At 36.3% G+C, this 15,796-nt stretch overlaps 1 protein-coding gene across 1 annotated transcript in view; it reads right to left on the bottom strand.

The window, feature by feature from the left end:
- Nucleotides 1–15,796, bottom strand: part of LOC150095871 (protein qui-1-like) — a 126,016-nt gene that overhangs the window by 62,094 nt on the left and 48,126 nt on the right. Inside the window, exons 16-18 of the mRNA XM_090409551.1 lie at nt 14,102–14,289; nt 13,312–13,655; nt 8,336–8,516 (exon numbers count right to left, since the gene is read on the bottom strand). Of these exons, the coding sequence (XP_090265677.1) occupies nt 8,336–8,516; nt 13,312–13,655; nt 14,102–14,289 (713 nt within the window). The remainder of the gene's footprint in view (nt 1–8,335; nt 8,517–13,311; nt 13,656–14,101; nt 14,290–15,796) is intronic.

Below are 15,796 nucleotides of genomic sequence, written 5' to 3'. Positions count from 1 at the left end.
AAAAGTTGATATCTCCGATTAATAAGTTAAAACCTCGGAGTATTTTTTTTTCTTTTACTAAAACATTTAAAAAACGTTTTTCAAAATTTCGATTGCGAATAGAAACTTCCCTGTACAAATTATCACCTGCATAGGTGATAATTAATCCAGAATAAGATTACTTTTTAGTAGCTCTTACATAATAACATGCACAGAATGAATTTATGTCTTGAAACTGCAATTAAAGTCAGTCTTCTTTTCTGACTAACACCAGTCAGTAAAGAAGCTGACCAGTGATTTTTTGACTGATTTTCTAAACACCAAAGATATTTGCGATTTGTAATTTAAGAGTCAGGATGTTACCTGCATTCGTCCGCCTTGTATATCAATTTTTGCGCGGTTGTGAAACTCCATTCTTCTTCTTTCAATTTGTCCTTGCTGAAAAAGTGTCTGAAACTTTTATTTTAAAAGTGTATAAGGCACGATTGTAATACTTTTAAGCAGCGCCGGCGCTAGGGTCTTTGCTGCACGCATGCAATTTCTATCTAAGCACCCCCTGTAACGATCCGGGCGTGTGTGGTTCTTTTACGATAAAAAAATTTAAATTATTTGAAATTTCTTAAATAAATTTTGACTGAACAGCTACACGTTGGGTCGCTAAATGTAACGAATCCTGGGTGTTGACTAGGCAAGATGATCGTTAAAAACCCGAATATTCAAAAAATTCTCAAAAGTTAAAGCAAAAGTTTTCGTAAATCTTCGTCATTAATTTGTAGTAATCTATACAAGAAATTGAAATTATCATAATATGTTTTTAGTTTTTCAAAACGTTCGATTAACGAACACTTTGCAATGTCTAGAAGTGTATAAAACACATTCACTCTAAATTTATCTTCTGGCGATTGTGGCGTTTCGTTATGATGCTTGAAGTCAAATTGTCGTGTCTTCTTTCGTCTTCGAAGTTCCGTACCAGTTTTAAATTCTTGTTCTCCATCCACCTCTTCACTCAGTTCTTTAGCCGTTTTTAGAACTTTAAAATTTGTATCTTATCGGTATATAAAAATATTCTTGTAAGAATATTTTTAAGTTTTCGATAGATTCTAAAGCAGGTGTAATGTTCATATTTTTGTCTTGAAGAATTTTACTCACAAGGTTTATTCTGTTAAGTAAATCATGCCAAGTTATAAGAGAGCAAATAAATTTGTAGTCCTTTATTTTAGCACATAATGATTGTGCTTCATGCTGAGTTTCTTTATTAAAATTTTCATTATTTAAAATTTCAAAAAGTGCATCGTAAATTTCTCCTAACTGATATCGTACAGGGCGGACTGGATTAATTTTACTTTCCCATCGCGTTTCTGATGGCTGTTTCAATATTAAATTTTTTACGAACTTTAAAAGGATTGCCCAACATTTGTAAGAGAATGAAAAGAAATTTTATATTTCTTGAATAATTGCAAAGAAACTAAATGTATCTACATTCACTTTGGCTGCATCGTTAATGATTAAATTTAGAGTATGAGCAGCACATGGCACGTAAAAAGCTCGACGATTTTTGTTCAAAAACAAATGTTGGAGCCCATATTTTTCCCTTTCACTTTTTCCCCATCATACCCTTGCCCTCGCATGTCTCCAACGGGAATGTTCCATTTTTCCAGTTGTTCCATTATTGCTGCACATAAACCACGTCCTGTGGAATCTGATATATTTGCAAAACCTAAAACGTTTTCCCTGATCTTGACAATTCATTGTCACAGGAAAGAACGTGAATAATAATGGTCATTTGTTATGTTTTACTTGCATCAGGTGTGCAGTCTAAAATTATGGAATAATATTTAGATATTCGAATTGATAATAAAATTGTATCCCTGATTGCGTTACTTAAAGTTTCCAATATTTCATTTTGACTGTCTTTACTCAAATAGTGTACTCTATTGTTTCGTTGTAGGGCCCTCTCAACATGATTTTCCATAACGGGATCAAACTTCGCAAACAGTTCGACTAATTTAAAAAAATTGCCGTTATTCCTTTCATAGAATTTATCAGATGATCCGTGAAAAGCTAAATTTTGGCTACCAACGAATTTTATAATTTCAATCAAGCGTTCTAAAACACTCGTCCAATGTTTGTTTCCATTTCATACATGCTTCGAGTCTGACGATCAATAGTAGTTTTGTTTTTTAAATTTTTATCAAGTTCCTTCCATTTTAAGAAATTTTTCATGTGAATTAAACTAGTCTCATGTCTATGCAAAGTTGTACTTACATTTCTCCAATCGTTATAACCTTCTACAAGACTACTTGATTCAGTAGGCGCGAAAAGTTTGCAACAAAAGCAAAAAAAACAGAATTTAAAGTTTTGGAATAAATGAGCCATGTTCTTGGCACGAGCTCTCCGTTTTCCATTTTCTATTATAATACGTGTCGCCAAATTTACGACCATATGTATCCCTGGGATATATTATATTTTTCTTTTGAACAGGCCCCATTTCAATTAAAACTCGTAATTTTTCATCAATATTTCCCCATTCACCTGGATCTTCTAAATTTACAGAGACTAACAATGTGTTAGTTTCGTGGTCAATTACAACTAAATCTTCTCCTAACTGTTTTTCACTTAAATCATGCTTCTTGTTATCTTGTTCAGTAGTTGCAATAGTACTTACATGTAAACTGGATGATACGCACGGTTCTTCAACTCTGATTTCTGATGTATCGAGTTGGTTACAATCTGCATCAGAATATTGTAATATTTTAACAAATTTATTAAGAGTCCCAGTTGGTTTCTTAATATCTGCTTCTTTCGCAGCATGACGCTTACGATTTTGTGCACCAGATAAGTTTTTTTTAAATTTTTGATTCCATTTCTATTTTTATACCCATAAGAAATTATTTCACAACACGACATAGAGACGAAATAATAGTCCGTACTGCGCTACTGTCAGTAGCCTACTGAGATGCGTACCATATGACTGGTTAACTAGCAACAAATGTTTTGTACGAAAATTCGTTTCTGCGCATAAAAACCGTTCACCGTTTCACTTTAGATAGACTGCAGTAGACGCGATATCCTGCAGGCAAGCAGAATATCGCGTCTACTAATTTAGCCTGCTCTCGCTGCCAAACTGTAAACAGCCGGCTGATCAAAGAGACGGCAATATACATTTTTTAAAAAAAATTTATTCGGTGTATCCGGCCTTATTTACTTTAATATTGATCATTCGAAGAATTTTTTGTTTTTATGATAAAAATTTTGTTTCTTAAAAATGAACTTATGAACCGTGAGCCGGTGGCGCCCGCATGCCCGCTTCCGTCGGCCCTGCTTTTAAGAATCAAAAGAGCTGGAATAGAAAGTCGACATTCTCACCGTGAAAGTGAAACATTTTCGCAATAACACACATATGGTGAATTAGTTCTGTAGTGATAGTTTTCATTTTTTAAAGATGTATTGTTTCTTGTTTTTCATTTTAGAAGTAGATTTCGTTTTTCTCTACTGAGTTGACAAGTTTGGTTTATTTCAGATGCAATCTTTGTGTGAGAAGAGGTCAATGGTTTTCTTTTTCAAAACGTTACTTCTCTTTGCCTTCCCGCCGTGTGAAGAAATAGAAAGATATCTATTTGCTGATTTTGTATTTCCTGCAGCGTGTATTTCTGTGCTTTTTTTTTTCTCTCCTTCTGTGGCCGACTTTAACTTGATTCTGTATTCCTCCATCGTTTCTTGTTTAGTCCAGTAATCGATGCACAATAAAAAAATTACCAAATCTTCAGGAAATCGGAATAAAACTTATTCATTAAACCCTAAAGAAATCAATAAGAATAGGAAATAACCCTCATATCTCCTGCAAGAAATACAAAACCAAAGAATGGTATTTGTTTATCCAGATCAAAGCAATCTAATCTAGTATTAATTAAAATTAAAAAAAAATGAGTATGAACAAAATTACCCAACCCTCTCCTCCAAGAACCACAAAATGCACGGAACACACCCACTCGAAATCCAACTACAGCATGAGTCTACACTAGGAAAACTGAGAATCCCCACTATACAGAATCTCACCTCAGCAGAGAAATACATTGCATTTCCACAGAGCGACAAAGAAACTTCCCTCTAAGGGATAAGAAGACATTCCTTCCCCCACAACAACAGACGAATACATACCTCTCCCCCCCCCCCCCCGGAATATAGCCAACGCTCTTTCTCTCCTATCGTCGAACCCTGAGGGAAGGGATCAAATTAATTCGGTCAGGAATACTTTTATATCTTCTGCTGCTCATAGGGTTGATGCTCGCCTTTCTCTGAATTTCCTCCAAACACTTAAATACTGCAACGCAAAGTATGTAAATCAGTCACTCGTTCTTTCAAACATCCGTTTACCACTTCCCACGCATTACTAAAATATTTATTTTGAAGTGTATCCTGCCATGGTACTGACCACTTCAAGCAATTTCCAAAGTTTCCATCTCACTAATTCCACATATTTGGCCATCTCCCAGGTCAGTAACCATTGAATCCCAGATCCAATCCTACTCTAGCCAGCTACCCATGCACCAGACTCTCATAAATCCACCTAGTCTTTGCCGAAAATCTAGAAATCCTTTTTGGTCCATGTACGAACTCTCTTCAGCTTCCCAACAATATCCTAACAAACGGCTTCCTGGTAGAAGATCCATGTGCTCTGCAGCCTGGTTTTATTCTTCTTAGGAAGATTTAGTCATCAATCAACAGAATCAGAACTAACCAGAGCAGATGTGGCTACCTATTGCATAAATGGAGGCTGTTAGACCACCCTTATTGTGATTGTTCTCCCGTGGCTCAAACGATTACTCATATTGTGAACGACGGCGCGCCAATTTCACGGTGGTGGCCTACAGGACATCCACAAGGTGACGAATGAGGCCTTAGATTGGCTTTCCATACTGGATATTGACCTGTAGCTGTTCTGTATTCCTTTTGCCATAAGAATAAATAATACATAAATAAACTCTAGTCAGCAGCATTTTTCCTAAACTCCTAACACCAAATCCACACAAGTGTAATCTTTGGCCATCAACCTCACTCTACAGATCAAGAAACTGCACATTATTCCTCCTACACAACCCAAGCATTCAGCCATTTGCAATTATAGCCTCCGCTACTTACCTCTTCCATTATGCGGCAACATGCTATTACTTCTCTTTTGTTGTCGGCAATTCTTAAATGTTTTCTCTCATACCATATTTTTTACTTTTTCAATCATTGATACCCGTCAAACTCTTTCGCTTTACCTTTCTGCATCTCAACAGCCTCACTAACATAATTTGGGAACCAGGGAAACACGATTTCTTCATCCTCTCATCAAGCGCTCCCCTTATAATGATATCTCCGTATTCTCACCATCCTTTCTTTCCTTCTCATCTGCGAAAGATTCCACGTAAGCACGCTATATCTTTAATTGCACCCGACTCTTCATTCCCTATACTATCTTTGCTTTTATTCCATCTATACCAGCAATCCTCTCTCATCTGCAACACTCCCACATATTGCACGCATGTCTTCACATGTCTTCTATTCATCTCTTCTTCACCTACATTCACATCTTCATGGAAACTTTCGAAATGTCCTCTCTTATCCTTATGCTTCTTTCAGGTAAGCTTTCATTTATTTTTTCATTCTCTTAGCTCTCTTGCATCATTTCCTGAGCATTTTTTTAATATTCACTAATGGTATCTGAAGAGTCTTAATCTATCCATTTATTTCTTTTTCCACAGAATGCAAAGTAGACACAGTGATCATAATTAAAGTACCCATGATTAAGGAATTGCGGAACGCCATCCAGCGATCGAGATGCTGCGAAACTTTGCAGGAAAACACTATGTCAAGCGGAAGCGATACCTGAGGGGATAGTTCCCAAATTCACCACTAGAGGCGTTATTAAACACAAAATGCACGGAATTTGCATATCATATCATGCAACTCGACAGGTGCTAAGGGGTTTAAAAACGGGCACAGGATTTTTCTCTTCAGTCTGGTTGTTAATACTGCCCACAGTGATGGCACTAACCTTCCCCCAACGTGCTTTGCTCGTGAAGCTGTACGACCTAAACAACTGCGACTGTTGTTGCACGCTGGCAATTTCGTCGGCTGAACTAATGTCGACGAGGTCTACTCTCTCTCTCCATGTTCTCTGCGACGAAATTAGCCGTTCTCAAGAAACGGAATCGTTGGGAGATATACCTGGCAGAGGTCGCAAGCCAATCAGTTCACAACAAGTGAATGAAATTACTACTGCCCTTGTGGAGCAGGCCATAAATATCAGCGTTGGTTCTTGCAGCGCACGTGCTGTAATTAAGACTGGACGTGCCTTACATAAATGTATGGAAGACTGCATTTTTGCCTAAGAGTTTTGCCCGCAGGACTTCGAAACTCAACTGAGATTCGCTATAAACATTCCTTGCGCGAGTGGAGTTGTTGGACGCTCCGTGTTCGCGGATGATTTTGTGGCGAGATGAGGCTTAGTTCCACTTGAACTGTGCTATCCCTCAATTGCCGGGAGTACGCAAAACCCGCATTAATGTGCTTGAGCATTACTGTTGTTACCAGATCTATTGGGTCTTGTCTTCACCTGTTCCTTTATACATTTATTATTTGAGTCGCGAAGAAATCTTCTACTTAACTGGCAATTCTGCCCCATCTATTTTTCTGCGGTCCAGTAAGAAGGAAGCCCTGTACACCTAAGCTAGGATTACATTTCTTTTTGAAGATGAGATTAACCGTCAACTAGGCCAACACTAGTAAGACTGGATACTCTATTTATAAGTGGAATTAAAACGCACATCTTGGTGACAATTGGAAGATACAGACACATGATCTGAAGCCTCCCGAAGTCCATCTGCAACCTCCTTAAAACCATTTACATTTAAACTTTTAGAAGAACTAAGAAGTGTAGACAGCTGGTCCTACGAAAGGCGCACTTCACCCACCCCGCTCCCCGGGTCTTTTATGTCCTTGATGATCGCAATAGGATGTGTACAGGAATTTTCAACGAATATGCTGAAAAGGGTTGGACGACAGGCAGATAAGAGTATTCTGCATATGAAGGCGTGAGCCTTTAGCCCTTCACACGCTAAAGTTACCTCTACAGAGCTTCACTAGAAAGTAATTGATCAAAAATAACACATTGCTGTGATGATTGTTCCATTTCAAACGCACGTGCTGAGTTTTTATCTTTATAAATTAGTCACAAAGAATCGTTAGTTTTAAAGAAGTAATGCTAAGTTGTAAAAATACAACAGTCACTCTACCAAGAAATTCATATCAGGTCATGTTTTCACTAACAAATAGTTTGATCAACCCGCACAAATGAGGTAGACTTAGCAAGTCAAGCTCGAAGTTCCCAAAACATATGAAAAAATCACGACATGCAATACAAAGGTAATTCTGATTATTCACAACCTATTAACATAAATCAACTGCTCTACAAATTATTAATAAAAATCACCAAACAGAGGAACTGAAAACGATCCCAGATTATACACTAACTGCACTGTCTTTCTGTGCGAAATGCATTTATTTATTTTCAGGTTGCTTTGCGGAACCAAAATGCCTCTTTGGAAACAAATAGTCCAAATATTATCGTCTGAATAACTTCGATTTAGTTAAAATAGCATTAAAAAGTTGTTCTTAATGCCACTGGAATTCCAAGAATGCCCCACGGAAGATTACAGTTATAAATAGTAAGAATTTATGTTGTGTAACACAAAGTGCTGTGTTGTGTAAAATGCATAGGTATCCACCTGACATTGTAACTGTTTTGGGGTAATGGATACTGACTACAAGTATCCGCACCAAAACGGATTAAAAACTAATGCGTTAAAATTATCATTACCTACGAGAACTTATCGTGGGTTGACACACCAGCGCAACTCAATGTCTACTCTACATTACTTAATCTGCCAGTTTCAGATAAAAGACCTTGACTCCCTGCCTTAAATTATGCCATCGATAGTCCACGAAATGTATTTTTTTTGTTAATTGCGTGTGTTCTCTAACCGATTTGCCTGTATGCAGGATGAAAATTTCGTATTTCAGAGAGGGAAAAATCATTCTATTTCTAAAGATTAGCTAACGAGCCTGGATTGAAAAAGGCCCAGATAAAGATTCCTCTCGAGAATCGAATTCGGGTTTTTTCCAACTGAAGGGAGTCATTTTTCTAACTGCGGTAGGGAGGTACCATTTCATATTTAAATAGATTGAATAATACGCTTATGAAGTTATTTTATTATCATCATTATTTTTGATATAAAAATATTATCAAATTTGAGTAGGTCTCACATATGTAAATAACATCTATTTCTGTCCACTGTAAAGAGGTACTCACCTGACACTGCCAAACTTCCGTCCCTAGAAACCGCTATGCACGTGACCGATTCTCGATGATTGTCAATTTTGCGGATCTTGGGCCTGTGGTGATTTCCAATTTCCTTCTTGGGCATGCTGAAGTTCCACACGACTATTTTACTTCCACCAGATGTCACTAGAAAACGATCTCTTTCTTGAGCCTACAAGAAATATCAGGCACTGCAACTAGAGTGCTCATATTTTATTTCAAGACAATAATGAAACGCAATATGATTTATGAAGAAACTGTAACCTTTGACTCTTCTCTTATACTCAATTTTCAATATCAATTCTGTTCGCCGTACGGTATTAATTTCTGAGCTCAATTTTGTTCTCGTTGTCATGACAATGCTTAGCCATTTAAATTCCAAGTTAATCAAAATATCGTGCTACTGACTTATTTACATTAGCAAAAATCATTGGAATACACTGGGTAACTATGGAAACCTCACTAAGCAGGCTATTTGAAACAATGAAGGTTCTGATAACACAGCATGATCTGGGTTAGAATGTTTTAACATAAATACGACACATGCGCAGTGTTTTGGTTCGTAATATGAGTAATTACGTGGACGACAATGAAGGCAAATCAGCATAAGTGCTGGAACTGTAGTTGGCTAACGTGAACTGGGAACAAGAAATGAGAGAGGAGTCAGTTTTATTCAATTCTGCCAAGAAGAACTAACAGTCACAAACACATGGTTTAAGCTACCACTCCGAAGGCAATTACCACAGGATAATATTTCAAATATAGTCAGAAACCAAAGTTCCATAAAGAGCACAAAACTCTATCCTAGTGCGGATATCGCTGCTGATCATAATCGACCGGTGGCAGAATTAAAACTTAGACTGAAAGCTATACTTAAAAAACATGAACAAAAAAAGGTTTGATCTAGGAAAGTTAAAAAAAACACTGAGTCAAGATCTGAATGAAGAGAGCACTTATCAAAATGATGACGTCATGAGGAATCATGGGACAAATTAACTGAGAATTGTGTCCTGATAGAACAGTAAAAAAAAAAAAAAGAAAGATTGGATAATTGATGAAATTCTTTCATGAATCAATAATATAAACATAAAAAAATCACAGTCCGATAAAATATAGAGGTTCAGAAAATTATTAAAGATAAGATCAAAGAAGCAAAAGAAATCTGGATGAATGAAAAATGTAAAGAAATAGAATTTCTACAGGAAAAGCATGACAGTTTTAATCTACAAAAAACTGAAAGTGACCTCAGGTATATTTAAGAAAAAAAAACAACTATGTATCATTTGAAACAAAAAAAAGTGAAATAATAACCAAAAAGGGTGACAAAATACAAGAATGCATGAAATATGTAGACAAACTCTTTAGTGAAAACAGACAAAACCAGATATCCAGATAATGCTTATGAATAGATAGAAGGTCTATGCATTCAAGGATCAGAGATGAAATATGGGCTAAACTCAGCTAAAATGGTCAAGACTTAGGCCCTGATAGAATACCAGCAGAAATAGTCAAGTTATCAGAAGGCGACAACATTACTATATTAGTAAAGCTATTTAATAAGATCTACGACACAGGTATAATCCCACAAGACTGGGATTATACCTGTATCGATCTTCATGATACTACTAAAAAGCCAAAAAAAAAACATGTTAAGATACCATCAGCGATACCCAATTAGGATTTACAAGCGGTTTGGGAAAGAGAGAACACACTAAAATGATTGAATTACTAAGAAGAATAGGATTAGATCAGTATTTCTCAACGTTTTTTGGATCATGCCCTACCTGAACGCCTCAAAGGTTTTGATGTCCCCCCGCCAACAATGGTGAGTGGTTTGAGTATATATCAGTGATGAGGTGACGAATGCAACATCATTTTCTAATTGTCCCCCAAATATTCAAATTGTCCCACGTTCGTTAAGAAACACTGGATTAGATGATAAAGACATCAGGTTCATCGAAAACTTACATTGGAACCAAAAGGCATCTGTTTATTGATGACATTATTACAGACTCCATTAACATCAAACGAGGAGTAAGGCATGGATGTCGCATCTCATTTTTAACATCTACTCAAAAGCCCTATTTCAAAAAATCTTAAAAGGAAGTGATGAATGTCAATGGTGAAATCCTCAAAAAAATCCGACATGCTGATGACACAGCTCTCCTGGCTGACAATATGCAGTATCTTCAAAAGATTATTTAACTAGTCAACGAAGTGAGTGAAAAAATGGAATTAAGAATAAATAATACTAAAACTAAATTCATGGTCATAAGCAAGAAACCAATTCTTAATTCAGCACTTTCCTTAAATGGGAAACAAATAGAAAGAGTGATAAAAATTTAAATATCTCCAATGCTAGTGAAATGAAGAATGCAACCCAGAACTGGAAATAAAAGATATCATTGAAATGGCAAGAAAAAATTTTCTCTTGATAAAATCAAAACTGTGTAAACGCAATTTAAATTTAGAGCTTCGAGTATGCATTATGATCTGTACTGCTGTGTGGTGCAGAAACTTTGACTTTGAAGAAAACAATGATTAAAAAAAAAAAACTTTTAGCCTTTGAGATGTGGTTATACGGTTAAAACGTCCAATCAAGAAGTACTGGTAAAGTACTTCTTGATTGGAAGGGAACTTTAAGATACTATAAAAAGAAGAAAAACTATATATTTTGGTCACGTACTTTGTAATGAAAAATATAAGATACTTCAATTGATTATAAAAGGGAAGATAAATGGAGGAAGAGGTCAAGGAAGACGATCTTGGATAACAGACATCAGATTTGGATAGCTGAAGATCGCTCAAAATTTGCAAAGGTGATTGCCGACCTCCAATAGAAGGCAATCAAAGAAGAACAACAACAACACACGATAAACATTTCATTAGAAACTGGAATCTTTAATATTTCATATACATTCAGGAGGTAAAAAAATTAATTAATTTCAATTTCTAGGATTAATTTTTCGGAACAGACGATGGATGTACTAGGTTACAAATCTTGCAGATTAAAGTAAAGAGAAAGGGTTCGTTCCTCCCCCCCCCCCCCCTCACTCTAGGGATTTAGATGTTTCGATTCACTATTTTATCAGATGATCGTATTTCATACCTGAATTCGAATTGGAAGTAACTTGAAAGCATGTCTGATTAAGTAACCGATAAACACGAGAATGCAAACAAAATAAAACCCATCCCATTACAAGAAATTATTGCAACGGCTTAAGAATGGCGCACAAGATGGATAACTGCAAACTAGAACATATTTGAAATTAAGCACAGTCTACGATGCATTTGTCTAATCAATTAAATCAAGCTATTCAGTTGTTTCTGACATGCAACGTACCTTCTTACGAACTGAGATTTTTTTGCGTATAAGCGAAACGTATACGTGACCTTCATAAATTCAAATATGTTGATATTAAATTTCATTTCAGAATTACTATATACTCTACCGCTTATTGTATCATAGGATTGTGTGGGTGGTACGCAGCATGAGGAAAGGAGAATACAAACTTTATATACACACACAAAATGTTAACAAAAACTAAAATACAGTACTTATTATGAACAAACTGACTCCATGGCCAATGACTGTAATTAATTTAATTTGTTGTCAAAACTGGCGTCTTTCATAACTGTCCATATCTGAGGCAATGAGAATTTCTTCTTTTCGTTTAAGTTTTGTTTTTCATTTGAAATTTATTTCCTAAATAAATAAACGCTTCATTGTTCCTACTTACCGATTTATTTAACATTTTTTTTTTTTTTACAAAGTTATAGTTAGGGTATTTATTTCAAAATTTTGTTCTGTTGGAACAAAATTTTGTCTTTCATGGAAAAATTTACATTAAAATGTGAACAGTTTTAATAATGTATTATCTGAAAAATCAGCTGCCGAACTACATGAAGTCAGAAGAACAGGAAAATAAGGCTAGAAATCTATGTCAAGATGTTTACTGCATTCATAACTTTTCTTGCAGATGGTGACACAGAATTGGCTGTGAAAGAATTCCGAAACATGGTATCCAAACTATCGGTCGCACACAAGTGGAACAGCCATGTTTGGTGCGACTGTAGTGGGGATAACACTGATGCATTTCAAAGTTTGAAAATGAAACTCATTGCTAACGGATTTGGTATTTATGTTGGTACTGGTAATATCATTCATGTCTGCATGCAACAAAAAAGAATACTGATCAATCTCCGTATAATCCCGACCTTAGTATACTCAGTGGCTTTCGTCAATTGCGCAAGTTGAGGGATAATCTGTCACGAGCGAAGGTAAAGTCAGCCATTCAACAACTTTAGTTAGCCAATGTCATAGTAAAGTAGCAGGGAGTTCTTTCCTGCTGAAAATCGAGTTTTTAACCTAATAAACAAGGAAATCGACTGGAGAAAAACGCAACTGACAGACAGAATACATCGGAAGAGTGAAGGTGGATGGAAGGTGTAGTATAGTGTAAAGGGGATGTGGGGGATTTCCCAAAATGAGTTTAAGACTTCCATGGAGGTGACACATAACAGGGATAAGAATATTGCAGGTCAAATTAAAAATATTTTCAAACACTTTTCGAAACTGCCTAATTCAGATCATAAGAGTGACTAACTTAAGATATTCGCTGTGCTCAGCTATAACTGTAAAATAATGATTAGGTTTCACAATTAATACATTCATTCCAGAAAAGCAGTGCAATTCCCAAGAATGCTACACTTTATTTTTTAAATTCAAGCTATGACCTTTGCCTTCATTTTCCAATTCGATTCCTGAACATTAATACTAGATAATACTGAATCAAGAAATTTATGGTTGCTATAGTAACTGTGCATAATTACTCCCCATCGTTTGTATATTCTAAATTGAAACCAACCGTTTAACATCCCTCCCGTCTTCGGGTGAAATACAGAAATGTTATTCAAGAACCCAACACTTTGTACGTACACAACTGGACAGGTGTGGGTAACTCTACCTGGACGCTGGTCACGGGATCAGAGTGGCCGGAGAGGGTTTGGAGAAGGCGGGCGGAGTGGATATCAAACACATAACATTTACCATCCTCGCAACAAATGACGCAGCGGCAATTGTCGTAGGCGAAACAGAGCCCCGTCACCGTGCCGCTGTAACCTTGCAAGCAATGGACGTCGGAACCTGTAGTTAGAGATCGCACGTGGACGCTATTGTCTTCGCAAGCCAACAGAAGAAAAGTGCTATCCTTGGAGATTTCCATCTTGGAAATGGGGGATGAGAGGGTGATGGTGTTGAGCAGAGCGAAATCTTCTAAACACCAAACGCACACTCGACGATCAGTCGAACCTGAAAATGAACAAAATTCCAAGTTACAGAAGTTGGCAGCAGCACGAGAAAAATGGCAATAATCAAAAGCTTAAATAATTCAGAGAATATTAAAGTAGTAGCTATTGTTGTAATTCAGGTTTATTTTGCCAATCAATGACTGGATCGAACTAATATGGATTTGTAGGAAGCTCTGTGATTGTTTCTGTATATATATATATATATATATATATATATATATATATATATATATATATAGACACTCAGATGTCGCGAGAATGACTGCGCACATTGTATAAAAGATAAAATATGTTGGTAATAACCAGTTTCCGCGTGTTGCCTATTTTAACTATTCAAGTTCACCGCATTAAAACAGGGGATAGATCATGTTTTCCTAACTGACAATGAGGAATGATTTGTAATCTGAAGCTGATATAGGTTAAAAACGTTTAAGAGGAAACAGTTACCTGTGGCAAATATGTCATCTCCGCTATTCACTGCTACGCAGCTGATCACTCCGCGATGGTTTTCAAGTCTCTGCACCACTTGTCCTGTGTCCAGTCTTGCTACGACGACTACCCCAATCTCAGAACCACTCAGCACGAGGGTTTCGCTGTTGGTCGTTGTGACACATAAGACTCCTGCTATGTGGTGACTGTGGAGGATTAATACAGAAAATATATTAGATGAATATTTTACTGAAAACAAGGGCAACAAGAAGTTCTGATAAGCTTATCGTTTCCATTAAAATTAAAAAAAAAAAGAAAGAAAATATTTATATTTAATAACTTGGAGATAAAAAAACCAGCAAGAAATCAAAGTCGGACTTTGAAAGGGATATTTATATAGACGAAGTGAAATGGTGACAAGAGTGAGGCTAAATAGTTAACCGAATTGTCATTTAATTGAATAAAACGGGCTGAATAAAAATTGTTCAAGTTACTTTTAAAGAAAAAGAACAAATCTTGCTATTTAACTTCAGGGGGGGGGGGGGAACTAAATTGCGACTGCTGAGTATGAGGAACTCGAATATAGCCTGATGATTGCAAAAAAATCGAAGTTTTAATAATTATTCCTCGAGTTCAAAACCCACTATTGGTTTGTAAAACTATTTATAATGCTCAATTTGCTATCCCAGCAAAATTCGGTAATACTGAATAAAATAAAGTAAGAAAATTAAGTGCAAACCATTTCCTCAAACAAAAGAACTCATCATTAGAGGAAACGTGAAATGGCCAACGGGGAACCCATCTCATTCAAAACGGAATGAAATCGCTTTTACCAATACGGCACTGCTCGCAAACCACCCTCCCTTCACTTAGGCTGGAATGCGTCCATTTTCTGCTTTTGTTCACTACGAGAATTCGCAGAATCTTCTCCCGGCACGAGGACGGGGAAGGCATTATTTGATCGCATGCTTGCCTTGCGGCGTAACGCGATAGAAAAATACAGAATGTCGTTGAAATACGGTAGCTAGCACAATCAAGCCCATACAGTCGTATTAATGACAATATTTATTCATATTATGTCATGAAAAACATGCAAACTGCTTCATCTGGACCTCGTAAGCTTATTTAAAAAGACACTAAACTCACTGCTCTTGAAAAAACCGAAATGTCATCAGGTTTTTTTATTTTTATTTTTTTCGAAACTTGTATGTATTCATTCGCGACATCTTTATATTTTGGTGTCACTAATTGCCTTGAATATAGTACAACAAATAAAAGCAGTTGTCAATACAGCACACTGCTCAGCATCCTGTATCCAATAAAACATTATGAGCTAGACGAGAAAAATTTTTGAAGCGTTCGGTGTAATATTACTGAAAGCCAGAAGCTCCCACTATTCACTTGCTTATATACACTGCTTCATTACGTACTACATTTTATTTGTCTCTTTTTTATTTACACATAGACTAAACTGAACCTAGGTTCAGTTTACAAGCATCAAAACATATTTCTTGAAATCAAGGTGACCGTACAAGTATACAAAGCAAGCAAGGGAGGGTAGAAGTAGTAGTAAGATTACGAAAAAAAAAAGGGTAATAAACCTTTCAATAAATGACTAATGTGCTTTATCTTTGGCCATAACACTTATTCGTTGAGTCATAGTGAATACTGTACATCATTATAATTCGCGCTTCGACAAAATAGAAAAAAAAA

Source organism: Typopeltis vanoorti, chromosome 19 (assembly GCF_054136105.1).
Source record: "Typopeltis vanoorti isolate ZY-2024b chromosome 19, IOZ_Tvanoo_1.0, whole genome shotgun sequence".
In the NCBI taxonomy this organism is placed as follows: Eukaryota; Metazoa; Arthropoda; class Arachnida; order Uropygi; family Thelyphonidae; genus Typopeltis; species Typopeltis vanoorti.
Note: the sequence above shows the minus strand (reverse complement) of the source record. Positions and strands in the feature narration are given on the sequence as shown.